This window comes from Sodiomyces alcalophilus (genome assembly GCF_042370955.1).
Source record: "Sodiomyces alcalophilus JCM 7366 unplaced genomic scaffold ACRALscaffold_1, whole genome shotgun sequence".
Taxonomy (NCBI): Eukaryota; Fungi; Ascomycota; class Sordariomycetes; order Glomerellales; family Plectosphaerellaceae; genus Sodiomyces; species Sodiomyces alcalophilus.
In genome coordinates, this window is record NW_027263532.1 from 2,469,495 (window position 1) to 2,494,699 (window position 25,205).

Genomic DNA, 25,205 nt, shown 5'->3' on the forward strand with positions numbered 1-25,205 from the left:
TTTCCAGGGCTTCTGGACAGAAATGGGAAAGCGTAGCTCTGCTTCTGGTGGAGCAGTTAACCCCTCGGGGTTTCGAGAGTGACGGGATTGGCTATGCGAGATGAGCGAATGAGTCGAGAGCGATTGATGATGTTGGGAACGCGGCGATGACCGAGATGAATAAAAGTTAATTCTTCCACAGCGGCCTCTCTCCCTGGACCAGGACGAGGGTTAGAGGACTGCGGCGGACATGGGCACTTTTACGAACTGCATGCCTAGGACATGGACAACCCAAACAGAGTGTACCAAAGGTAGTAAATGATGTGGTAGGGAGGAAACAGATGCTATGATACCGAATACCAAATTTGCTTCCATAGCGAGCAAAGAACACGCATAGATGAGTGTCGTTATCTCAGGAATGGCCTAGGGTGACATGGGACGAGTCGGTAACATTTGGTCTATTGTTCGTCTTCCGAGCGGGAGAATTATTGTACAGTGAGGGTGGACTGCGGGTCATTACGGTATCCAGGGTGGGAGGGGCTGGATAGATGCGTTGTCTTAAATAAGGGGGAGTCTACGCTGTTCTCAGAAGCAAAAAGGTGGCCCCTCCGACGATGGTAGCGCCGGCCACGGCGCCCTGGAGAGCAAGCAGAGACGCGTCCCTCATGCGGAGGTCAATCCTGCGGTCACTGTACAAGTCGACGATCCTGTCCTTCAACAGCGCCGGGTCTGAGAGCAGCTCGGCCCATGTTACCGCTGGTGGCAGTGGCGTCAGCGTCTCTCCTGGTTCTGCTGCAGGCTCTGGCTCCAATGTCGTGGCGGCCTCCCCATCACTATCACCATCAGCAGCAGCAACAGCGGTAACAGCGGCAGCACCATCTTCTTCTTCTGAAGCGGCCATGGCAGTAGTAGCCTCGCCTTCACCTCCGGAGACGGCCTCCCTTCCAACGCTCCTCTCGGCTAGGGCACCCCTGACAGCTACCAACTCCTCCCTGACGCTCGTGAGGACCTCCTTCTCCTCCTCGACAACGGCACGGACGAGTCTCTTGCGCCGCCAGGGCTCGGCGACGAACTGCAACATGACGAACATGATGACGTTGAGGCCCATCAGGCCCCAGGTGCCCCAGGTACTGGCCCGGCGGATGCGGTCGCTCCATATCTGCTCCTCGTGGTAACGGCGGAGCATGCCGGAAACGAGGGCCTGGCTGAGGCGCTGCTCCTCGGCCTCGGCCTCGCTGAGGGTCTCGCTGGCGTGGGCGACCTCGCGCTCGAGCGAGTGGTCGCGGCGGTAGAGCTCGGTGAAGCGTTCCAGGTCCTGCGGGGCCCAGGACTCCTTGCGGGCGAGGAGGGTGGTTGTCTCGCGCTGGGTGGCGGCGCGGGTGGAGGTGGCGGACTTGAAGGCGTTGCGGGCGGCGCGGAGGCGGTGGTGGGCCTCGGTGAGGGAGGCTTCGAGGGCGGCGTTTTGGGATTTGATCGACTCGATGGCCGTGTAGCCCGTAAGGTCGTTGAGGGTGTGCGAGGCGGTCAGGAGGCGGGCTTGGAGGCTGTCGATGAGGCGGGGGATGGACGTGGTAAACAGCTTCGATGCTGACGCGGTGGAAGATGCCCAGGATGATGCGGACGAGGAGAAGGGGAAGGAGGATGAGGTTGAAGATGGGCGTTGGTTGTTGGAGGTGGAAGAGTCGGGATCGCTCTCGGGGGACTGCGATGACGAAGCTGCCGATTGTGATTGAGTTGATTCGGCGTTCGAGGCGGGAGAAGAGCTGGAGCTGTCCGATGACGACGGAGCTGGGTCGGGTGAAGGAGAATCGGATTTCGAGTCGGAATCTGGCACTCGCGGCGGCTGGAAAGAAGAGGAATATAACCGCCGGGAGCTCAATTGAAAACCTGCAAGCAGCGGAGAATTCGAGGGTGCAAGAGATGCCGTGCTCACCGTCCGTATTGAAGGAGCCGATGGGATATCAGAGAGCGGACGGAGCAATTGGCGGGAGACGAGGCGCCATGACGCCGGCCGCATCAGCGTCAATGGCTGCATGTCTACTACCCACGACGTCTCGGGTCTATGCCGAGACGGGAGGTGTGAAAATAATCGACAAAACAATGTTTGGAGGAGTCGGGAAGGAGTGGAAGGACGGCCCTCGGTACGAGACCGTTGAGACGACGTGTTGGTGGGATTTTCACGGCTGTCGGGACGCCGGAGATACCTCGTACATTGGTTCACCGCTTTCTATTCTAGGATGGATACGTCGACAGATGTACTTAGGTACCTAGGTATGTACGTTGTACCTCGCACTTACCTACGCACTGTACCTGGACGGCGTGGGGGCCACTGAGGGGACTTGGCCCAAAGCCCCAATGCTGAGAAAAGTCAATGGTTTTTAACGGCACTGTGGTCCCCTAATAAAGTCATGTCTTGGCACGGTCCACTTTTCTTCCAATGGAGGGGCAATTGCCAATTGGCAAATGTACGGCGGCTTTTTTTACGAGATAGAGGGGAAGGAGGGGCAGTCAACGCCTTCAGCTCCCAGTGACTAACAAGTTCAACTTTTAATCCTTGGAACCAGAACAGGACATGACTTTTGTCTTGGTAGATGGGCAGGCTGGTGCCGATCTTTTGTTGGATGTATCCCGTTATTAGTAGTATATATCTTTCTGCTCTTAATAAATGGGGATCAACATCTCCCGTTACCCTACATTAGACCCTTAACTATTCATATCTCCATCTCCCGACTTTATCGATATCTTCAGTGAACCTCTAGTGTCCTTACTCGGTTTCAATTTCCATAGACAAAAGTACTCGATTTCTGCCATCTTCTTTCACCAAATCCCATCAATCATCATGGGCTCCGCCACTTCCCCCGATATCCCCGCCATGGCGACAAACCCGCGCCTCATCTTCTTCACCGACTTTGATGGCACCGTCAGCTCCCAGGACTCCAATGACTACATGACCGACAACCTAGGCTTCGGCTACGACCGCCGGCGCCAGGGCAACCAGGAGGTGCTCAACGGCCGGCCGTTCCGCGACTCGTTCCAGGAGATGATGGACTCGATCAAGCTCCCCTTCGACCAGTGCATCGCCACCCTGCGGTCCAAGATTGAGCTGGACCCGGGCTTCCGCGCCTTCTTCGACTGGACCCGCGCCAACAACGTCCCCATCGTCGTCCTCTCCGGCGGCATGCAGCCCGTCATCCGCTCCCTTCTCGAGATGTGGCTCGGCGACGAGGCGCGCCACATCCAGGTCGTCAGCAACGACGTCGCCCCGCGCGAGGGCAAGTCCATCAACGAGGAGGGAGGCTGGCAGATCAAGTTCTACGACGACAGTGTCCATGGCCACGACAAGAGCACCGAGATCCGGAAGTACTCTTCCCTGCCCAACCGCCCCATCATGCTCTACGCCGGTGATGGTGTGTCCGACCTGTCTGCTGCCAAGGAGACTGATCTCCTCTTTGCCAAGGCCGGGAAAGGTGCGTTCCAACTTTTTTTTTCCTTGGTTTCCTCAATGAATTTCTTCCATGTTCCAAAATGGCTCTCGCGACTGACCGAGTTATGTTTTCTTAGACTTGGTTACCTATTGCGAGACGGAAAAGATCCCCTTCGTCACCTTCCAGGACTTTACCACTATCCATGCGACCATCAAGGATATTTACGAGGGCAAGATTACTCCCAAGGACGCTGCGCTGGGTCGCATTCATGAGTAATGCTTCATTTTTATTTATTTATTATTACTTTCTCATTTCCCTCGGCATGGACCAGAAAGGTCAGGATGGGAATCGGACATAGAAAAGAAAGGTTCCAATCTGCTCGATAGACGATGCATAGATTGGACCATACCCGTAAAAACTCATAAAATCCGACTTTGAGCTAAACCACGTTAGCACTGGTCCCAGTAGTTTAATCTAGACGTTTACCAATCACACCGCGCTGTGAGTTACGTCAGGTCATATCCCCCATGAAAAGGACCATCGTACATTGGCTGAAATTCCTGAAAGATGGGGTAAAATGGGGCGCCAAGTCGTTAGCTCAAAGTCGGATTTTGTGAGTTTTTACGGTACCTTAGACACACCCATTCATAGAGGGGTAGCTAACTGGAAGGTACGGTTTTACAGAAGGGATTTCTTAAAACCGGACTCTTCTGTCATCATAAAATAGAATACCCATGAGATATTCACAGACTGTCTAGGATTTTCATTCATGTAAAAATGATAGTTTTTTCTTTTCCTTTTTTTTTTTTTGGTTCCCGTTCATCCTTCTGCAATACTTTGCGAGTCTTGTGCGCGAAGGCCTCATAGAAACCGACTTGTGTAATTATCTCCTGGTGATGAGACCGAAGGCGCAGTCTACTGCGTACGGAGGCTGACCAAGGTACTTGGACGAATTCACTGTTCCGTTCCCCCGTCGATTGCTTACTAATAATGTGTACCTCGATTTGGTTCGTAATTGAGGGCAGAATTGACATTTTCAGTGTACCCCGCCTCCCGCGTGTCAAACCCGAAAGAAAAAAAAGACAATCACGTCTTGCCAAATTGATATCTACGAATAAACACCAAGGATCAATTGGAATCCGTGGTTCACTTAGGCTTTTATCTAGTATCCCTAGACTCTCATCTCTCAAAAATATCGTGATATGGCACGACCCAAGCGGAACGTCGTGGCTGCGGCTCAGGAGTCGACGACGCCCCCAGACGCCCTGCAGCCGAACCAGTCCCTCGGCCGCGTCGTCAAGGCTGAGGGCAATAACCTCTACACATGCCAGTTGCCGAACAAGAAAGAGATTTTAGTCGAGCTAGCCCAACGCTTCCGCAACGCGGTATGGATCAAGCGAGGCGGCTACGTCCTTACCGAACGATTTCCCGAAGAGCAGCAGAACGGTCGCCTTGTAGGTGAGATCATCAACGTTGTGGGCGATGAGAAGACCTGGCGCAAGCAGCCATATTGGTAAGTCCTCCCTATCGTACAATCATGTGATATCGCAGCGCGCTTGCGCTTATCACTCCTTATGTGAGAAACGAAGAAGAAAACGGAACGTCGCGATCTAGTTTCTGACATGCGTCTTCTTCTTTTGCTCTTTTTTTGCAGGCCCAAGGAGTTTGTGAAGAACAGCGGCTTGGAAGACGAAGAAGATGAGGACTCTACCGTCGGGAAATTGCCCCCTTCAGACTCGGAAGACGAGCAGTAATATGCAGATCATTTTCGACAACACCAGCGGCCGCCCAACCATTTTTCACCGCTTCTTCTCCTCGGGCTTAGTCTTCAAAGAAGACGGCCTGGGGAGCGGCGCAATCTCGAGCGCATCGTTTGCCGTGCCGAACCAGATGGCCGCCACCGTCATAGCCAGCATCCCCACCACGACGGCCGAGCTGACCTCGGTGCTGGGGTACACGTTCCAAGCCCACTCCTGCAGGCCGCAGAGAAGGTAGACGAGCGGGAAAGGGATGCCGCTGCGCCAGAGCAGGTACGGGGTCGACCAGGCGAGGTAGGCGTAGAACTGGTAGTGGAGGGAACGGGCGAAGAGAAGGCCGATGGCGTTGGCGGAGAGGACGGTGGTGGTGATGTACTTGGCCGTGATGTAGCCGGAAACCCGGGCCTCCTCGATGGGCGAGAAGGGCGACTTGGCCTGGAGGAAAGACGGGATCATGGAAGATAGCGGCCGCTGCGTCGGCCTGAGCCACCGCGTGACAATAAAGAGCCACAAGACGGCCGCATGGCCTCCCAGCAATGCCAGCGAGAACCCCTGACTCGAGAATGTCTCCTCCCCGACGAACCGCCAATTGACCGTCCACCTAAAGAGGAATTTGCGCGACAGCTCAAAGGCGCGCCCGAGGTAGCCTCGGAGGTTGACGGGCCAGAAGCGTATGCCGATCGCGATCTGCACTTGGGCCATGATCCAGGCGAGACGCAGGCTGCCCCAGAGACCTCGGCCGAGGAAGAGGGCCACGGCGATGGCCGGCACGGAGAGCAGCAGGGTCATCTTGATGCTGACGCCGAGGCTGTAGAGAACGGCCCCGACAACCCAGTTGCGGCGCTGGAGGAAGAAAATCGAAAGCCACAGGAAGAGGGCGGCAACGCCGTCGTTGAAGCAGCGGAGAACGTAGATGCTGTGAAGTCGCTTGGAGAGTATCAGGAGCGGGAACATATATGGGGGCACCTAACGTGGAGAAAAGAGGCGTTCTCAAGTTAGCAAACGAGGCCCTCCTGACGAGAGGGTTGGTTCCATGGTCAATTAGCTTGCCTTTGCCTGCCAGTAGCATGCCATGACAGTAGCCAGGGTCGCCAGATAGAGCGCTGCAAATAACCATTGTGCCAGTAGGATATTCTTCCCCTCGTCGGTGAGGTAGTAGAGCCCGGTGTAAACGTAGACGTGTCCGGCCGGGTAGACGAGGGGACCAGTGCTGCCCCAGATGTTGCTATAATTCCGCTCGCCCGCGACAATTTGGGAGACTTGTTCCATGTATGCGACCCAGTCGATCTCGGTGTCTGGAAGACGATTGGCTTAGCAAGGACGCCAAAAAGAAGAACAAATGGCTCCAGTGTCGACAATGGATAGAGGAGGTTCGGAAAAAAACTAGGAGAGGGTCGCTCACAAGGCACTTTCAGGATGATTGCCGCGCAAAGGAACGCATCGAGGACGAGAAGGGCCACGGGGATGGCCCTGGAGAGTTTATGTCGGCCATTGGCAATGTCGAGGACCAGATTTGCTGCCTGGGCCGGAATTGAAGGCTTCTTATTGTCGGACATTGTTGCTACATGCAGATTGATATGGCGCACCGAAAGCGCGCGAGGTAGTTGTTGAACAGGCGAACAGGCGACGAAAAGGAAGGCTTTGGGAGAGCTTGTCACAATACTTTGCTGGCGAAACTCCGACCGTATCTACACCGTGTATAATCTTCCTTGTAAATATTCCACACTGTATGGTATCTTCGGTGTCGATCAGCATTTTGACCAACATCCAGTTCTTCGCATTCACCACCTTTATCTGCCATCAATATCAGAACGGCCAAAGGTATCCATAACCTTTAGTTCAACCATGAGAAATAAGTATTGTATTCAAAAAGTCGTGAGTCGTATATATACCACACAGAGGCTGTCCCATCCCTTACAGCTTCGCCTTCTCTTGCGTCTGTATCGCTCGAATCAGCTCCACAACTTTCTCAGCACAGCCATATGAGCCTTGGAAACCCCATCCAGCGTGTCCGTAATTGTGCACCACCGGCGTGCCATCCTCCAAGATGCTCCTATCCGTTTCAATGCGGACACCCCCCGCCCGGTACGGCCTGAGCCCGACTCCATGACGAATGATATCCAAAGCCTCGATACCCTTCCCCCCCGTCAGGCTCGGATTCAGCTCGATGCACCGCTTCATGATCCGTATCGCGATGTTCGGATCCGGATTGGGGTCCCAATTACCAAGGTCATACGTGCCTCCCAGGACCGCGCCCCCCCCTGCAGCCCGCGTCATCATGTATAACACCTCCTTCTCCCCGTCTTCCGTGCCGCTGATAGTCACCATGGGCGTCACCTCGTTGCGTACTAGCACGATCTGGCCTCGGGCCGGCACCACGCTCTTATCTTCCACGCCGCCTAGCCGGCATGCCAGCAGACCAGTCGCGTTGACGATGGCGTCGGCCGGACGGCCCGTATGGTGCAGGCCCTTGGCTTCGCGGATGTGCGAAAGCACGGCGCGCTTTAGGACGACGCCGTGGCGGCGGCACTGACCTACAAGCCAGGGGAGGAAGATGGCCGTGTTGATGCAGACCGAGGTCCACTCGCAACCCGACGAGGCGGTCGGGGGAAGCTCGTCGGGCCGAAGCTCGCGGTAGTCGTCGAAGAGGGTACTGAACCAGGGGTCAGGGACGAACAGGCCGTCGAAGCTGGCAGCTCCTGTAATGATGTCCTTATCGCGGCGGTAGATTCGGACGCCTGTTGTGTTTTCGGTGAGTGGGTTGCACGGCGTGACAGTCGCATGTTATGGATATTGCTGCAAGACGAAAAGAAGGGAAAGGAAAAGAAAAGACAAGAGAAAGAAACGGCGCACCCTGAAAGTGAATGCCTGCTTCAGGCACTTCCTCGGCGAGCTTCTTCAAAACAGGCCATGTTCTCCGTTCCCACCTGCTGTTCTCCTCGAAAGACATGCTGTCGAAGCGGGTGAGCCATCTGAACCAGCTTCCTCGTAGCATCCCGTTGTGCCCGTCACTCACGGCATGACATTCGCACCGGCCCAGGGAGAAGTGTATTCAATGTCGTAGTCTCCGGGCATGTGTTTCGACACGATCGTCACCGAGTTGGCCGGGTCCTCGGCGAGCAACAGGGCGGACGTCAGGCCTATCACCCCAGCGCTGCTATCATGTCAGTACTAACCGTTGGGTTGCGAGATATTCTGATCTGGCAGCTTACCCGACAACCACAATATTCTTCGTCATCTTCGTAGATATTACCTAGATAAATGCACTCTTGCTCTGGGCGCAAGCCTATCCTCAGGGAAGAATTAAAGACACAAATCCTTCACATGCATGAGCGACCGTACAATAGGCCTAAAGATATTTGGCGTTTGTGTTGGGCCGGGTTAGTCAATTCCGTCGATAACCGTCAAACCCCTTACCCCTGCCGAAAATACTTGGCTATTCCCCGGGGCACCTGGTGGAGGAGAACGGAAGTGTCCGTCGGTGTATCGGTGAGATGGTGAGAATGGTTTTATTTCGCCGCCGCGACCGGAGTTGGTCGGCGGGGTTGGTGAGCATGCGGGGTGAATGTATAATGTACAACAGCTGATACCCGAAGCCACCTGTAATACAAAGTACATGCAGACACCCGGATCGGATCGGATGCCCTGCATGAAATGCAGATCGACCTTGTATCACCACTCAGCATGTTGCACAAAACGTGCTTGAGATCTCTATGTTAACTTCGTTTTTACCCAAATGAGACTAGGAGTAAATGATCCCGACTTCTCTTATGCCGATCCTTTTACACGTCTTCGCCATAATGCCTAGCTGTCAGGCACCGTATCAGAAGAAATTCCTACCGCAACGGAGGCGTGTTCCCACGTTCGAACCAGCTGCCCTCAACAGGTGGCCTGTTGACCGTCTTCGGGAGATCTAGCTCCACGACCCAGGGCAAATTCTCCTCCGAGTCCTCCGAGAGTGCATGAACGGTAGCGTTGACAAAAAGCGTCTCGGTCCGGCGTCGCCCAGGCAACGTGGCGCCGGTGGGACAACAGGTCTCGACGTAGCCACTCGCCTCGCAGTGCCGGATGCGTTCCTCCTTGCGCTGAGCCTCCAGCCGGGAATCAGCACCGTCAATCTTGAAATCCCGTGCCAGCTCGATGGTGTACGACTCCCTCTTGTTGATGGCGGTCAAGTGGGTCGACTTGCGGGTGATGGTGCTGCTATCGTGCCACTTGACCACCTTCGCGCCCCAGTTCTCGTGGACGTGGCCGAAGCAGTGCAGCTTGGGTTTCTCGAGCGCAACAGCCTTGAAGAGGTTGGGGCATCCTTCCAGCGTGCCGTCGCGGCCCTTGTCGAGGACGCCCAGGGGGGGATGGCTTGACATGATGATATCGGTGTCGGGTCCGACGGCAAAGTCGAAAACGGGGGCCGGTTCGTACTTGAGTTCCGAGAAGCCGCCTACCGGGCGGTTGTAGGGACGAACGTGCAACGTCAAGGAGGCGCCGTTCGGGAGGGCGATCCTGTGCGTGCCTCTCTTGTTGAAGAGCATGATGCCGTCTGCTGCAGCAACTCTGAACATCTGGAGGACGTGGTGATGCTCTAGCCTCCTCTGAGCCCGTAGGTGGGTATATTCAGGATCACGGTGGTTCATCCCCTCGATAGGCCCTAAATAGGCATGTTCATCAAGAGTCACGTCGTTAAATCCTGGAATGACAATCTTGACGGGTGCTTCGATGCCCGTGACCTGCTGGATGGCTTTCTGGTATTCCGAGAGCTTGGATTCTTTTGTGAGGTCGCCGCAGTGTAGAACCACATCCACTGCCTCGTGGGGTAGGTGCCGCAGTTCCTTGTTGTGGGTGCCGGCCAGGCAGAGAACACGCGTTTTGATCGTCTTTGGTTCAGTTTGAGGTGGCATGGTGAGCGCGTAGTAAAGTGTCTCGATGCCTGACAACAGAAGTATAATGCTGTGACGCGTTGTCCAAGTTAAAAGAGTAAGACTGTTGAGAAGGGTAGTGAGATATGCAGTACGGGAAGTTGTGTGAAGAGAAAGATAGATATTTCCCCCAAGATCCATCCTCAGTGAAGAAATTTGCTGTGCCTTCCCTACCTATTCAGATACTTTCTTCCCAAATATGGCAAGAACCTACCTACCAGTTTCAAGGTAACCACCATTACCGGCGCAACTCTGCTGGTTTTTAGTTGTCTGGCCGGCAACACAACGCCATGAAATATTCATGGTCAAATTATTCTCATGGAACGATACCAATAGACCATGACAGAGAAGTTTCAGAACATTCAGTCCCTATTTCCTGGGCAGTGCCCAAAGACATCGGCTGATATGGATATAGTCTGTAGAAACGGATCATAGGAGCAAGCCTTATAACCCAGTGCCCATTAATCGATTCTTCATCCCCCGGGGTTCCTGATACAGCAGCTTCCCGTGAATATCGCCCAAAAGAAAGCACCCAAATGACCAGGCATGTATACACCCATAGAACTTTTAGGCGGCGCCCACATACTTCTTGAGAGTGCTCTCGATAGGAGCATGAAGACCCCTTAATTCCTCAACCTTGTTGCCGTCCTTAAAGACGTAGAATGTCGGCATGGCACGAACGTTGAGCTCCCCGGCCAGATCGAGCAGTTTGTCAACATCGAACTGGAGGAAGTGGACGCTGTCAAATTCTTTTTGGTTGGACAATCTGTTGAAGTGTAGAGGGCATTAACATCCTATTCTGCCTGGGGACCCGTTTTTCTTTTCTTTTATTTTTTATTTTTAAGAGGGGGACGGGGGCGCAAAACTCTCGTGCATGAGTCTTGAAGAAAGCTGACGTACCTCTGATAAAGAGGCGCGATAGCCTTGCAGGGAGCGCACCAGTCGGCAAAGCTGTCCAAGATAACGAGCTTCTTAGCCGGCAGTAGGTCCTTGGTCTTCTCTCTAAAGAGTGCTACCTCCTCGCCTCTGAGGATTCTGTGGAATTCATCCTTCCTACGAATCCCATGGTTAGCTCTGGCTACTCGACTGACGGGTCTGGGCGTTGACCACTGATTGACGGGGTTTCCGAGTCTTGGTGAAGTTGGATTGCCACGACCACGGAGCAAATTTCCTGGCCGGACTTACGATGCAATAGTGTAAACATAGTGCTTGGGGGGGGCATTGGCGGGGGCCGCGGTGGCGGCGGTGGTGTCGGCGGTGGTGGCGGCGGCGGTTTCTTTGGTATCGCTCATGTTGGCAGTAAAGGCGTGGAAATAATTAATCGATGGGTTTGACGACTTTGCTGGGAATCTGGGATATGATCGCGAAAGGAGTGGCCGAAGAGAACGTGATAGCAGGGTGGTTGACATTAGGGGCGGGTTCAAGTGCGGGGTGTGGCGGGTTTACTATTTGGAGGAGCGGAATTATAAATGACGCCAGTCACTGTTGAGGGACGTCAAAGTGCTTCCTAATACGCTTTTCGAGCTTTCCGTAGAGGGGAAGCAGCAGGAACGGTGCAGATTCTTCTCTGTCCATATGCGAGTATGCGAGTATCCACGCTGGATGGCGGGCTTGAATGCCGGGGATTTCTTTTTTTGGGATGACGCCATTCGCTAATGCTGTGGAACCTTGGCTCGTGACTCCGAACTCGGCTTGGTAATGCACTGTATTATTAATAATTATTTCCGAGTCATTGTATTTGGTAATCATGACCCAGAACTTGGGGTCTCGCCGGTGAGGAGCTTCTCGATATCGTCATATCCCAATGTCTGTGCCAACGTGACCGGACACAGCTCGCCTCCGTCGAGGAGTGAACTGAGCTTGCGCCACCAGACCACCATTTCGCTGTCAACTGTCCCAGGCACGACATTTCCGTGGTCATGTAGTGGTGGCTTAACCGTCACCGTCGCACCCCGACTCAATAGCAGTTCGACCACTCGACAATTCCCGGAGGCCGTCGCCGTGAGGATAGGTGTGACACCAAAGCTGTTGGCTGCGTCGATATCCGGCTCGTCGTCCAGTATCTTGCGAACGATCGTTTCCTTTCCCCAGAAGCAGGCCATCAGGAAGATTTCCGCTGGTCGAACCTCGTCCTGCAGACGGTGCATATTTTCCACTAGGTAGAGTCCAAACTCCTCGTCCATCGGGACTACTGTCGCCAAAGCCCCAATAAGATGGGCCCCCGTCGACCGTGCGTCTCTTTCCATTAGCATGTCGGGAATACTGGTCTTTCCCGAGCAGAAAGTGGTCGCGTATTTGATTTCGTTGAAAACCCGGCATCTTTGACCATTGGGCTCTAGGATGCCTTGGCCATTGAGCGCTCTCATGCCTTTCATCTCTTCGTACTCCCGTATCTGAAGCGTATTGATCATGTTGAAGAAGACTGACAAGGCGTTGCCGAGCTGCGCATGGCTGTAGCTCTGGCTTTTCAGAAGCGTCTCGAACATGTCGTGTGACCCATAACGAGCGGCCCAGATCAAGGCATCGCCGTTGTCACGGGCTCCCGAACGCACCATCTCATCGGCTGCTTTGAAATCGTCTCGAATAGCGACCGCACTCAGTCCTTCGGAGAGATCGCCGTCGTCAGCTAGCGCACCCCCTGCAATCTCGAGGACGAGCCTCCGGCATTCAAGCCGTCCGCTCCGCGTTGCTGCCGAGTACGCTTTTCTCAGCCGCGGCAGCCTCTGCTCAAGAGGCCTCGAGTCATGTTGCAACATCACCCTTAGGAACTCCCCCAGACCACTGGAGGCGACCTCAACGACATGCTCGTCTAATACGACAAGCCCATTGTCCAGGAGCATGTGCAGGCTGGGGATACTAATGTTTTGACGGTCGTGATTCCTTGTCCAATCCAAAAGGATCGCCATAGGATCACTCCAGCTCTCCGGACAGCTTCTCTTACCCAGTCTATATTTCTGGTTCACGTCGACACCAGTCGAGAGCAACAGCTTAACAGCACTCGACCAGCGTGCGTCCAGTGCCGAAAGCAGGGCGCTGCCGACGGAATCTAGATTGCTGTCCAAACGGTCCAACATCCATTCGAGTAAGGAAAAGTATCTTGCGAATGCAGCAACAGCGAGCAGGTCTAGCTCATCGTTGCATTCGTCGAGGATGCTGCAATACCCGGACTCGACGAGGCCACGCACAATCACGCTGTGACCTCGGGCAGTAGCGTAGTGGGCGTAATCGCAGTCACCACCAGATGAGAATAGCAAGTAGTAACGTGGCGGGTTTGGAAGTGCCAATGTATCGCGACGCAGGTTCTCCCGTACTTGTGGGGTGGCGTAGAATGGCCACCATTTGGCGAAATGCTCCCGTCTAGGATCGCAGAGTATTTTGACTAGCCCGCGAAGCTCCGAGCCCATGTCGGAAAACGTGTACTCATTGCAGTGGCGGAACCAGTTTGTCGAGGCATATTCGAGATATCCGCTCAGCCATTTAGGGGCTGCGCCAAGATAATCCTCGTTTGACTTGGCCCAGTGCTCCTTTACCGGCGGGACTCCTCCCTCCCTCTGAGGGATCCCTTCAAGAAGGAGAAACCGAACGCATGAGGTTGCAGCCTGGAGTTCCGCTCTTGTTTTATTGATGAGAGGGGGCTTTGGACCACCATCCGTTCTTGATGCTTTCAAAAGGAAATCGCGAGCAGTCTCATGCACCAGAGAGACTGTGCCGTTGCCGATGCGGACGAAGAAGCCGCCGAGTCGCTTGACGGTCCATTCGATGTTTGGTTCCATGTCCTCCTCCAGGCCTCGAACTGACCGCCTTGAGCCCGTGATGTTCAGTGCAATGTTGATCTCGTCAAGCGTCAGTGCTCTCCGGGCCACTAGCAGAGCTTCGAGGAGTTTGATTGACACGGTCTGGTCCTTGAAGCCAGCCAGTTCGCTCTCGTAGAGCTGATCAAGGCTCAGAGGGATGCCGTTCAGCGTCTCATTGATGGAACTCAGTTTCCTCGACGGCATGCGGGCAATAGTATCAAGGACCAAGGCTGCCCAGAGAAATGTCTGGTCGGCTCCCTTGCTCAGTTCCCTTCTCAAGGTACGAGCTGCGTCTTCAGACAATTCCGAAGCATCCTCTAGCTCCTGTACCCTGCACTCGATCATCTTGTCGATGTCTCGCGCAAGGGCGTCGGATTCGTCTTCGCCTCGGAGTCGGATGGACCGCAAAGGTCGTAAACGGGACTCCAGACTTGGCCAGGGCCGAGATGTGACGAGAAACTTCAGATTGAACGGGGCAATCCCACTATTGTTTGAGCGAAAGCTGGAGGAGAGCAAGCTGCAGAATTCATTTCGAGTCGACTCGGTGCACTCATCAAGCGCATCAACAATGCAAATTATCTGCAGATGACCGAGCTGTGCCGAAGCTGCGCATAGAATCCGCCATATTCCCTCGATACAGCTAGTGAACGCCAGGGAATCTCGACGAGAGAAGTCTTTCATGGCGACCTTGACGAGTTCGGGATGAGACGCGAGGACTTGGTGTAGAATGGCGCAAAGAGCTTGATTGGCCTGGTGGCGCGTATCTTCGCCGGCTTTGAAGAAAAACGAGCACACGAGACCCTTCTCGCCGTACATCCTACTCAACTCGTCGACCAGGAAACGGGAAAGGACGGACTTGCCACAACCCGGGTTGGCAGTCACCCAAAGCATCGAAGCGGATGTTTCGGCAAGCCAGGCGGTGAACTTGGGATGCTCGATGAACCATTCGCAGGTACCCGGCACAGCCTTCTCAACCTTCAGCCTCTGCGACTCGTAATCGACAGCTGCGCAGTGGAGGGTTTTGAGACACGCTGCAGTAGGTGGGCAAGTGTGTTAGCGCACGATAGCAATCTCGCCGACGTCGACAACCTGACTCACCTTTTTCTTCGTCGGAGAGGGCCAATGGCCCGGTTGTGGCAACCTCCTCTGCCTCTCGTAAAGCGGCATAGTCCGTCGTCTCAATCTCTACCATTTTGGCGGCGCACGTCTTGACGTCCTTCTTGACCGATTCGTCCCGGAGGAAGCAGAGCGTACTCGCCCTGACGCGTTCAATCTGCTTATGGTCACCTAGATCCACGCCGCCGACCTCCGGGACGCTGTACCTATACAGCATGTTGCCGGAAATCAAGTCCTTGTGTGTCCGTTGGAACCTTCTCCAGGTTTCCTCCGTCTCCGTCACGAGCTTCGACAGACTGCGCGCAAGCTTCACGACGTGGCCCCGCAGCGGAACAGACGGCTTCGTGCCCGTCCCAATGCTGATGAGGAAGACATCGCGGTCGGGCCACAGGTCCCTCGCCTCGTGATGGACCTGGAAGATGGGATTGTTGCACTTGAACGCGCCATCGACGTATCCTGAATTGTCACGATGGCGGTATTCCTTGAAGTAGGTGCTCGCGGCAGACGTGGCGCGGAGGGCCTCCCAGAGTTCAAAGTTGGCCGGGACCTGATCTGTGGCTCCCCTGTTGTCGTACGACCTTAGGAGGACGAGCTCGTTTTGGTCAGCGTGGACCGTGGAGACGAAACTAGATGCCACTGTCAGCTGGGAGGAGTACTCTAGGTGATAATGACCCTATAACTGACACTTTGCAAGGTGAGGTTTGATCAGAGTCCCGAAGAGGGGTGTGTTCGCTGCCCGTCCGTTCCCGTAGGATTTTTCTGACGACCTGTTCGAACTTGGATGAGTCGAACCTCTCCTTGGCCGAGAGGAAGTCAACGGTACGGCTAAAGATGTCGTATCTGTATCGCTTGGGTTTGAAGATGGACTTGGCCAATTGGATATACGCGTCGTGGCATTCGTCGAGCGTCATTCGCAGGCGCCCGAGCATGATGGCGATGATCCTATCACCGTCGTCAGTTACCCTGTGACGCCCTCCAGCACGCCAAAACCACGTTTCACTCACCCGCCTGTGCTCGTGCCACCGATCAAATCGAATACCTGCCATGGCTGAAGCTCATCTTTGGGGTCACGACCAGCGTTGACCTGCTTCATTACCTCTTTAAGAATGAGGATAGACGAGATTCCCCTGATGCCGCCTCCATCTGCTCACGCCACAGTTTAGTGATGAAAAGAAGTCACCTTGTCGGGGTTACTGACCGAGGGAAAGCAGGCGGACAGGCCGGGACTCATTGTCGCTATCGCTTGTCCCCGAACCCTTTAACGTCACAGACTCGGATGATGCGGATCGAGTCGAGGAGCACAGCATGTCGACGGTACAGAATCAAGCATCAGAGACGGTAGCACATCTCAATGTTTCAACTCTTAGCGAAATTGAACAGAGTGAAGTTGCACGAGGCATCAGGCGGGCAGCCCGGCTCCATTTGAGGGAGTTGGGGACTCGCTGTAGGCAGTGCACGGCCAGGCAGGAAACACCCAGAATAAGGATATGTGACAACCTTGAAGGAGCGGGCCACTGTATCGGGCCAACGTCGCCAATCAAGAGAAGCAACAGCCGCTGCGATCATGCAGCACTGCGAGGGCTGTGGCCTGTTGGATTCTCTGGCTGAGACCAGCGAGACCAATGGTGGGCGACATGGTCCTGGTCTACAAAAGGCGAAACGATTTGACGTGGATGAATGATGATCCACGCTCTTTGATGGATTTGTTTGTCCTATCCATGCTAAATGGGGGCGATAGTAGAGCCGGATGATCGATTCGGTTCGACCGAACAGCCGCCTGGGTGTGGTTAAGCGCCAGGGCAGCTTTGGCGGCGGTTACGTACAGGTGAGATGGGGGTAGTGTCTCACTGATTCTACCGAGAAGATTGGAATCTGGAAATGCTATCAATAGACAATGGGGACGTCAGAAGTCTTTCGTTAGTCCCTGTCGTCCCCTGGTGGGACTTCGCATCATCCCGCGTCGGGACCCTTCCCGCCAAGGCAGTCATCCTGCCAGTCGTCCTATGACACAGCCCCTAATACACACGTCGTTATTTCAGCGGAGTGCTGCCGCAGAGGGAGAAACGAATCGGAGTGGCAGTATAAACCGAGTTAACTAAAAAGCAACGGCAACGACAACGACAACGGCAATAGTAACAGCAGCTACAGCTACAGTAGCAGCGCTCTACCAGTATTTCAAGCACGAAGCTTCGAGGGACAAGTATCTTACCCCTGTCCAAGAAAACGACATCCGCCAAGCCATGTTAGAAGTCCGGAATCATTTCTCCAAGCGAAGACCGTTTCGAGATTAGGCAGCGAAAAATCGCAGCGTGCCATTGGATGGTAATAAGCGGCCACCGAGAAGGGAAGGCCAAGGAGACCACCTCCGAAGAACACCTACGAGTATGCCTGTCTGGGGTCTATCCGAGTCGTATTCGCGTTCGGAAGATTGATGGCAGAATCCGAGGGGGTGGGAAACGAGCGAATTCCCTTGCTTGCACTGATGCGAAGCCAGGTCCTTTCCGTCTGTCTGTTTCTCGCGTCCTCGGTGCGACAGTGCCATGTCTTTTCCTTTTCCTTTCGCATTGTAAACTGATGATGGACGACCGGAAAACCTCTGCTACTGGCTAATCATCCAGCCCTGCCCGGCGATAATTATAATCGAATAATCGAAATCGACATCCACACAACCATCCAAGTCGACGGGAAAACCTGCTTACGTTTCGAGTGCTATCTGGCGCAATCGCCGTGCGCCCAAATCCGCCGACGAAAATGAATCAATCCGAGGAAGAGTTCTTCTACCCGACATATGATACATGTGACGGAGTTTCCGAGCGCTGTCCGGTCGAGGCGTCGACCTACGGCGACTACTTCACCTTGGGAGCCTGCGCATTCTTCGTCGGCATCTATGGGACACTTCTCGTCGCGCAGACATATCTCGGATGGCGTTCCCGAGCCTGGGCCTTCGTCGCGTGGCTGGCGGCCGGGACTCTGTTCGAGCTGATCGGTTACGCGGCGCGCATCTACATGTCTTTCAACCCTTGGTCCTTCGAGGGGCTCGTCATCAACAGCATGATGCTCGTGCTCGGCCCGACGCTGACGGCGGCGGCCATCTCCGTCACGTTCAAGCATCTGGTCCTGTGGTACGGGCCGGAGTGGTCGATGATCAAGCCCAAGCTCTACCCCTGGGTCTTCGTGGGGACCGATTTTATATCCATCGTGATCCAAGGCGCCGGAGGCGGAATCTCGGCCATTGCGAACGGCATGGAAGACGGCCGGGACTTGTACGACGCGGGCTCTGCCATGTTGGTGGCAGGCGTGTCCTTCCAGGTGGCCAACATGGTGCTGTGCGGTGGGCTCATGATGATTTATGTCTGGCGACGCAAGAGGGCGATGAAGCAGAAGGCCAATGTCGACGACCAAACTGGCGGGCCGAAGACGTGGAACCTGCTGGCGTTGCTGCGCGGTCAGGAGACGGCGAATAGAGAGGAACATATGGTCAAAGTATTCATCGCAGGGCTCACAACGGCCTATATCGCCATCATCATCCGCTGCATTTACCGGTACGTCTTTTTCGTTTTGTTTTGAAACAAAAACGAGAAACTGGAACTGATGGGTGGTGATGTTGCAGAATTCCTGAAATGTCCATGGGCTGGGCAAACGAGCTGATGCAGAACGAGACGCTATTCCTCATCTTGGACGGGGCCATGATTCTTCTCGCCGTTATGCTTTTGACCCTCTTCCATCCGGGGCTGCTCTTCCCATTTATGGGGAAGACGGGCGAGGAAAAGGAACAGATCATGGCGGAACGAGCGGAGCAGCGGGAGATGCGTGAGGTGCTCTGAGTGACCCTCGTCTCGTGCATGCCGAATGCATCAACGGGCCCCTCGAATAGGTGGGCTCGCTTCGTATGTCGGCACGGAATGGGATAGTTCGGAGAAGAGAATGTTCGGGTCCGAGTTGCACAGCACTAACCGGGCCGTTCCGCGTTCCACTTCATATCTGGGTCTCTGTGGCATGAGTGTCTTGGAATCGGTGCGACGTGGCTAATTATAGCCGTACATGGGACTAAACTGGGGCATGGGCCAAGCTGGAGACCGTCGTGCATTGTGTTCCGTGTCAGTATTCCGATGGCGTCCATTTAGTAAATGACTGGAGTCTCCTAGTTTCTCGTTGAACGACAAGGCATGTGGCCGGCTGGTCGAGGGAAAGCGGCGACCCAATGTCGGGTATCACATAAATCCTCGAGCTGAAGTTGGCGCTGAGCTCCTGTTGCTCCCTGAAGAGTGACTTCTGAAGCGTGGGCCTACGATGCCTGCGCATGTAATCGGAACGTTTAGATAGACCTTAAGGGAATAGATTGTTAATTATAGGTAGTGTTACACGGGGAAGCAGAGATGCAGACTAACCGGTCGCGGCGTTTGGCGGCTAGGGTCGTGTTAGTGGCCGCCGCATGTGCTGTGCCATGGGCAGCACTGGTCATGTTCGTCATGTTGGCGGCAATCTGAGTAGCCGCCTTGGCCGTCTCAGCGGCTGCGTCTGCCGTCACTTTTAACAACTCAGGCGTCGTCGTGGCTCACAAGGCCGCAGCCGCCGTCGATTCTTGGTCACCGAACGCCCGGCGCCAGAACAGGCGTTGGCGGTTGTTGTGATGATGTTTTGGCCGTTGTTTTAGTGGTTGTCTTTGGAAGCTTCGAGTCGACAGCGGGGTGACGAATATGGAGGGGATCTGGCTAGGTACCTATTCAAAGACCGTTCGTGTTGTAATACCTAGGTACTGAGAAAAGGCGGAAGGGTCGACCGGATGGTACTTTCTCTTAGTCGGTGACGGAGGTAGGCGCGACCAGGCTAAACCAGATGACATGGAAAGAGGGACCGAGTCGACTAACGGTTACATATGTGTCCAGATTCCTTCGGGGCAGGCACCTCGCTGAGCAAGCGGGAAGTCGCCGCCGCCCTATGTCTATGTCGTATGGCAGTGACGGTGGTAATAAGACAAAGTACATGTAGTTACAACTTACTGCGCCATAGGTACCGTACAAGAAACGATGAAGTAGAAGATAATATTCCCATATATCTTAGTTAATAAGTAGGTATACATAACACTGCCTGGTTTGTGACCAGCTTCTTGGAGACATGGGCCGCTCCGAATAAATGGGCATGTCCAGGCTAACGGGAGTAGTTTTTCCTTGGGCAATTAATATGCTTTTCATAAGAACTGTGTTGTATTATTGAATGTATAAGATGTGCGTGCGACGGGCAGAGGGAGGGAAAGAGATGCTCTGTTCCTCAATAGGGCTGATCTACTCCGTAGATGCTAAGCCATCCCGGATTAGTGGGAAGGGGATGTCAATATTCGACTGTTAATGTAACAGAACCAGCCTCCCAAGTGCATACCTGTATCCTTTGTCTGACGGTAGCGCCTGACAATGTACAGCGCTGTATTGATTGACAGCTCTCGCCCGAGAATTCACCAGACGCCGAAAATCCCCAAGGCTGTACACACTTCGCATCTAAACAACCAAGCAGGTGAATTAAGAACATGAATGGGGAATTCCACCTGTTCTCCACGACGGGAACGGCCGGCGCAGGAAAACAAATCCTTTCTTTGCGAATACCCCATGCCAAAAACGTGAACGTGAAGCAGAGCAAACAAGGCGTAGATAAACATGCCGAGAACTGTGGTGCCTTGCCTTGCCTTGCCTGGACCTTTCTTTTCTCCCTTCTCTCCTATTGAACCGGCCCGCATTATCCGATTAGTCTTCATAATTGGGTATTATTGATAAAGTGGTAGGTGGGGTATAGATGAAAACATAGGCGGCACCTCTTAAGAATGGAGATGGACGAGAGGTGCCGAGCGTGTGGTGTTTACACGCGTCGATGAACTGATTCGACGAACAGCGCAAATGTCCCAGCCGAACCCCAGAGCCAGCCAAGACGAAGGAGAAACGCATTCTTGTCTGTTGCTTTGATATTTTTTTGGTCGCTTGGGTTTTCATCTTTTCTTATTTTTTTTGTGTTGTTCGTTTATAGTTCGTAAAAAGGAAAGACGTTGGAAAAGAGTGACTAGGGTGAGTATAGTGTAAACGGTAAAGAAATTCGTTGAAGGAGCGTGGTGTATGGTCAACTCGTCAAGTCGAGCCACAAGTTGGTATAATTGGTATGAATCGCGTTTCTCCGGTCGTCTTGCGCTGAATGGCTGGTATCTGGGTCGGGCCTGGTTCCGCTGTCGTGTCATTCATGTCCTAGAAATTAGCAACCTCCTTCTCATCCGCTCATGCGCCGGGCATGGCTGTTGCGGCCCAGATCGATGCTGGCCGCGCGCTGGACAGGAGACGTTTCGCCTAGCTCTAGTTCAGCCGAAGGCGTCGAGTGTCGGTCTTCTTCGAATTCGTTCAAGAGGCCCTCTCGGCTCTTCATCAGAGAGGCCTGGTGTTCCTGCCGGTGTATTTGCGGATGATGAGTTTTGACAGTTCCCACAGTCACCTCACTCCTCCCCGCATATATGTCCGCGAGTTGCTCATCATCACTGCTAGGACGCCCTTCCTCGGACGAAGGCCGACCGTGTTGGATCTCCTCCAGCTGCCTTTCTCGTGGTGGCGTGGCGAGATTGGACAGATACTCGTCGTCGGCAAGTTCGTCCTCGGTTGTGCCGCCAGTGGAATGGACGGAACGGCGCCGATTGGCCTGTCGTTGGCGAGCGAGGCTGTCTCGCATGCCCATGCCAGACGAGGACCGCTTCCCGAGCTTCCCGGAAAGCCAGGACCCCTCAGAGTCGATGGACGCGAGGGAGATGGAGTGTGGTTGAGGGGAGTTCTGCGGAAGTCGATGGAGTGATGTTGGTGTCTGCCGCATATTTTCCTGCTGGGCGGATTGCGGTTCGGCTGCCGATGCGTCACGTGGTATTGCTGGGCTCGAAGCCAGCTCTGGAGCCGTATCCTCGGGAATGGCTTCGTGTGTCTTGTTCTCGGAATCGCCGGCCATGGCCGCCTTGTGCTCGGGCTCCTGGGATGCCGCACGCGACTCTGGCGGTGATATCGGCATTTCAGGTAGGTCTTCCCTGAAGCGAGATCGCGTCCGTCTAGGGACTCGGGTGCCCATTGTCTTGGGTTGAGAGGCCGCCGCTGAGGGGGCAGGCGCATCCGTTGATACCGCAGAGGATATTGTCCCAGTTGTTTGTGTCGTCTGTATAGGTTGCAATTGATGTTCTGGTTGGATTTGGTTCTGATTCCGATGCTGGGCTTGAGCTTGGACCTGCGCCCGCGCCGGTGCCTGTTCTTGAGCCTGTGCTTGCGCATGTGCAGGAGGCCCCTGAGCCACCGCTGCTTGCATCTCTTCGCGGGACGTGTTGGAGAATGAAGATGGGCCTGAGCTCCTCCGTATGCTCCTTGTACCCCACCTAATTAGTGCCGAGAGAGTGGACTTGCCTCGCCCGCTGGTGTCTGAATGTTTGGTAGCGGCAACGGAGTCATTTGACTTGGATGCTAAGGATGAGAGATTGCGCTTCTCGTCCGATGCCAACGTTGTCCGTGACCTTGTTTTTTTCGATCGTAAAAAGGCCATCCTGGCCGGCCTGGGTTCTTCAGCCACTGGTGATGGGGCTGCGCTCGGGGGGATCGGCTCTGGAGGCGAGGTTTCAATATCTTGGGGTATGCTGTCTGTCCTGTAGAATTTGTTAAGAGGTTCGGCCTGGTGGTTTCGAGCATCGGCGCCGGGCGCCTCCTGTACTGGCCTGCCAGCCTCGGGCGACTTGTAGGATTTTTGAATCGAGTCATCTGACGGACGTCTTCTCGATGACGTGACGACTGCCGAGGTCGAGTCGAGACCCAGGCCCGCGACGTCCCTCCCCATCACACCCCGTTCGAGGTTCTGCGGAGACGGTGTGCCTCTGGCCTCGGCTTCCGCCTCGGCCTCCTTTTGTTTCTCTGCGCGTCGGGACAAGCGCCCTTCGATCCGTTCCTGCTCACGCTGTTTCTTTCTTTCCCTCCGACGCTTGTCACGTTCCATGAGCTCCCGCAAGCCAGCTGCGTCGAGGTCATCGGCTAGGCTATCGATTCGTTTATGAGCCTTCAAGGTCGCCTCCGATATGGGTTCCTGTTTGACGAGCCTCCTCCTCTGCGAGCAAGTCCGAGCAGGAAGTGAACCGGTGGAGGGGCTGTGTCGTGAGTTGGACGCATATCGCAGGGTCGGGCGTGGGGCAAGAGCTTCTAGGGCTGAAACTTTGTAGGAGGCGTGTTCGGATTCGGAAGACATGGTCGAGTGGATGGACCCTTGGAGGGGCAAAGAGACGTCGGAAGCAGGATTCCAAGTACCGGCGTTGGTGATGCCCCCCTTAGCTCTCTTACTCTCCGCCCGGACAGGCCGGCCATCAGGCCACGAGCCAACTGCTGGTCGGACGGGAGCAAAGTTGCTCATGGCCTTGATCTCGGCCTCGCGGCCAGTGTTTTTTCTCCTGCTCTTGGTGCTTTTCCGTCGGAGAACACGTCGGCCGGAATCCTTTTTATGTAGGGTCGGAACGCGGGACCAGGCCGCACCTTGTCCCTTGTCGTCCTCCATTGACTGTGACTGGGGTGATTCGGTCGAGGGATGTGGTGGGACCGAATCCACCCTTCCCGAGGCACGGATGGAATCATTGCGTCCTGGGGAAAAACTGTACGTGCGAGCTTGCCGGTTCAGCTTGTTGGCGGTATTTTTCTCTGTGCGCTGCTTCTTTTGCGAGGCGGTTCTCGTAGCAGAGACGGTAGCGGAAGGGTTGTCGCGGAGCGCCTGGGATGTCGGGGCAGGGCATTCGTTATCGGACAAGGCGGAGCCGCTGCCGCTGCGGGAGCGTTTCCGCCCTGTTTTCCTCCGAAAAGGCCATATAGACATCTTTCACAGTGGGGTATCACTGATTTCGAACACAAGAAGAGCAGGCGTAATGGAGACGAGAGGCGAGCATGATGGTCACTGTGATGGACGAGAACACGGTGACTGTATCGTTGAGGGCATGCGCTGGTCGGTTCGGTTCGGTACGTAGATATCGTCGATCGTCGAATCGTCGGGGGGCCGAGTCGTTTGCGATTGCCCAGAGGAGTCGTCTTGTAGCGGATATGTGGTATGTGAGGCGGAGGGAGAAGATACGTTCCGAAAAAGAGACGAAGTCGGACGTTATCGCTGTAGGTGGAGGTGTAGATGGATGGAGTAGGCGTAGGCGTGGAGGAGGGAAAGCAGGTAATTGCCTATTGGTTTAGGTTGGGTAGGTAGACAAGAAAGAAAAAAGAAGAGAATACCTGACGTGTGAGTTGGTGAGTGTGGGTGTGCGTCAGGGAGCGTTGAGAAACCGACATATGGGAAGACGGGGCCCAGACTTTGGGAGTACTCAGGGCCAAGGGACCTGGACCTTCCCTGTTGCCACATTATCCCCTTACTGGGGAGGGCTGGCTCGGGACATGGGGTAGCTGCGGATGCCTTAATGGGCTTAAAATGGGTCCATGGGGACTAAACCAAGCCCATCTTGGCTGGTCAAGGCTACATCTTGCTGAACCATTCCCCTGGCTGTCTCAAGGTTCAGCCCAAGTACCTGGCATGTAGCCTGTGAAGTACCCGGTCGGGCGAGTCACTGGTCACCAGCCACCGTTTATCCACTCGGTGGAGAAAAACGGTGTCGCGACTTATTTTCATCCGTCTTCCGTCATAGCGAATTGGGCAGCAAGACCGCATGGAGACCCATCCACAAGTGTGATTAAACGGTGTTGTACAGTGTATATTTCGCGGCAACATGCGTCACGTAATTAGTTAGTACCGTACTAAGTTGTACCATTTCAATAGTGGCTTGAGTCTTGGCATGAAGCGAGGTACCGCTACCATCCTTGCGCCGACAAGTTGCAGGTACCGGTACGATGAATTCTTCACTACGAATACCTATGTACATCCAGAACGTACGACAACGTACCTACATACGAAGTATCCGCCCTGTCCTCCTCCTTATACCTCGCACCTACATCGTATATCATCGTAAAGTATCAGGTAATTTTAGTGCATAGGTAGGAGCGAAACCTTGCCAAAGCTCGTACGCATATTGGTAGCCGAAGAATGGTCACTTTTGTCCACCTGGGGTTCGTAGTTACTTGGTACTTTGTCCTGCGTCTTGTCAACAACTCAACTGACACACACCGCTTGTAAAACGGCAACACGTCTTGTCGAACCGCACACTAGCACAGCGCATCCCGCTCCCGTTCTCGCATTGAGCCAACCACTAAC

At 54.5% G+C, this 25,205-nt stretch overlaps 11 protein-coding genes across 11 annotated transcripts; 4 read left to right on the plus strand and 7 right to left on the minus strand.

Moving 5' to 3' along the window:
- Window positions 1-56: 56 nt before the first annotated feature.
- Window positions 57-2,790, minus strand: ACRALDRAFT_205869 (uncharacterized protein; the record flags this gene model as incomplete). The annotated part of the gene is made up of 10 exons (XM_071021852.1): window positions 57-189; window positions 230-254; window positions 286-323; window positions 371-402; window positions 474-519; window positions 558-2,183; window positions 2,285-2,366; window positions 2,407-2,510; window positions 2,552-2,579; window positions 2,733-2,790. 10 exons carry the CDS (start codon window positions 2,788-2,790, stop codon window positions 57-59), a joined length of 2,172 nt encoding a protein of 723 aa, XP_070879131.1.
- Window positions 2,669-3,930, plus strand: ACRALDRAFT_1038797 (uncharacterized protein). The gene is made up of 2 exons (XM_071015110.1): window positions 2,669-3,446; window positions 3,541-3,930. Exons 1-2 carry the CDS (start codon window positions 2,819-2,821, stop codon window positions 3,678-3,680), a joined length of 768 nt encoding a protein of 255 aa, XP_070879132.1. The 5' UTR covers window positions 2,669-2,818; the 3' UTR covers window positions 3,681-3,930.
- Window positions 3,931-4,484: 554 nt separating this feature from the next.
- ACRALDRAFT_1073884 (glycosyltransferase family 58 protein) lies at window positions 4,485-6,792 on the minus strand. The gene is made up of 3 exons (XM_071018168.1): window positions 6,564-6,792; window positions 6,212-6,456; window positions 4,485-6,127 (listed from the first exon to the last, which is right to left on the minus strand). The coding sequence occupies exons 1-3, from the start codon at window positions 6,715-6,717 to the stop codon at window positions 5,204-5,206; spliced, it is 1,323 nt and encodes a 440-aa protein (XP_070879133.1). The 5' UTR covers window positions 6,718-6,792; the 3' UTR covers window positions 4,485-5,203.
- ACRALDRAFT_2038821 (uncharacterized protein) lies at window positions 4,607-5,158 on the plus strand (the record flags this gene model as incomplete). The annotated part of the gene is made up of 2 exons (XM_071020910.1): window positions 4,607-4,917; window positions 5,059-5,158. The coding sequence occupies 2 exons, from the start codon at window positions 4,607-4,609 to the stop codon at window positions 5,156-5,158; spliced, it is 411 nt and encodes a 136-aa protein (XP_070879134.1).
- Window positions 6,793-7,001: 209 nt separating the features above from the next.
- On the minus strand, window positions 7,002-8,851 carry ACRALDRAFT_1073883 (uncharacterized protein). Its single transcript, XM_071018167.1, has 4 exons — window positions 8,374-8,851; window positions 8,178-8,315; window positions 8,015-8,112; window positions 7,002-7,899 (listed from the first exon to the last, which is right to left on the minus strand). Exons 1-4 carry the CDS (start codon window positions 8,397-8,399, stop codon window positions 7,076-7,078), a joined length of 1,086 nt encoding a protein of 361 aa, XP_070879135.1. The 5' UTR covers window positions 8,400-8,851; the 3' UTR covers window positions 7,002-7,075.
- A 334-nt stretch (window positions 8,852-9,185) lies between these two features.
- Window positions 9,186-10,032, minus strand: ACRALDRAFT_2116378 (uncharacterized protein; the record flags this gene model as incomplete). The annotated part of the gene is made up of 1 exon (XM_071023748.1): window positions 9,186-10,032. A coding segment is annotated over exon 1 (609 nt), but the record flags the coding sequence as incomplete, so codon positions are not given.
- A 52-nt stretch (window positions 10,033-10,084) lies between these two features.
- ACRALDRAFT_205866 (uncharacterized protein) lies at window positions 10,085-10,617 on the plus strand (the record flags this gene model as incomplete). Its single annotated transcript, XM_071021851.1, has 6 exons — window positions 10,085-10,110; window positions 10,158-10,177; window positions 10,225-10,305; window positions 10,344-10,381; window positions 10,414-10,491; window positions 10,576-10,617. 6 exons carry the CDS (start codon window positions 10,085-10,087, stop codon window positions 10,615-10,617), a joined length of 285 nt encoding a protein of 94 aa, XP_070879137.1.
- A 27-nt stretch (window positions 10,618-10,644) lies between these two features.
- ACRALDRAFT_1054032 (uncharacterized protein) lies at window positions 10,645-11,369 on the minus strand (the record flags this gene model as incomplete). Its single annotated transcript, XM_071015806.1, has 3 exons — window positions 10,645-10,843; window positions 10,978-11,130; window positions 11,263-11,369. The coding sequence occupies 3 exons, from the start codon at window positions 11,367-11,369 to the stop codon at window positions 10,645-10,647; spliced, it is 459 nt and encodes a 152-aa protein (XP_070879138.1).
- A 3,649-nt stretch (window positions 11,370-15,018) lies between these two features.
- On the minus strand, window positions 15,019-16,348 carry ACRALDRAFT_1073881 (uncharacterized protein). Its single transcript, XM_071018166.1, has 3 exons — window positions 16,186-16,348; window positions 15,992-16,130; window positions 15,019-15,929 (listed from the first exon to the last, which is right to left on the minus strand). Exons 1-3 carry the CDS (start codon window positions 16,292-16,294, stop codon window positions 15,614-15,616), a joined length of 564 nt encoding a protein of 187 aa, XP_070879139.1. The 5' UTR covers window positions 16,295-16,348; the 3' UTR covers window positions 15,019-15,613.
- A 1,390-nt stretch (window positions 16,349-17,738) lies between these two features.
- ACRALDRAFT_1079029 (uncharacterized protein) lies at window positions 17,739-19,329 on the plus strand (the record flags this gene model as incomplete). The annotated part of the gene is made up of 2 exons (XM_071018851.1): window positions 17,739-18,529; window positions 18,598-19,329. The coding sequence occupies 2 exons, from the start codon at window positions 17,739-17,741 to the stop codon at window positions 18,809-18,811; spliced, it is 1,005 nt and encodes a 334-aa protein (XP_070879140.1). The 3' UTR covers window positions 18,812-19,329.
- A 1,904-nt stretch (window positions 19,330-21,233) lies between these two features.
- ACRALDRAFT_2038827 (uncharacterized protein) lies at window positions 21,234-23,834 on the minus strand (the record flags this gene model as incomplete). Its single annotated transcript, XM_071020911.1, has 1 exon — window positions 21,234-23,834. One exon carries the CDS (start codon window positions 23,832-23,834, stop codon window positions 21,234-21,236), a length of 2,601 nt encoding a protein of 866 aa, XP_070879141.1.
- Between the last annotated feature and the right edge of the window lie 1,371 nt (window positions 23,835-25,205).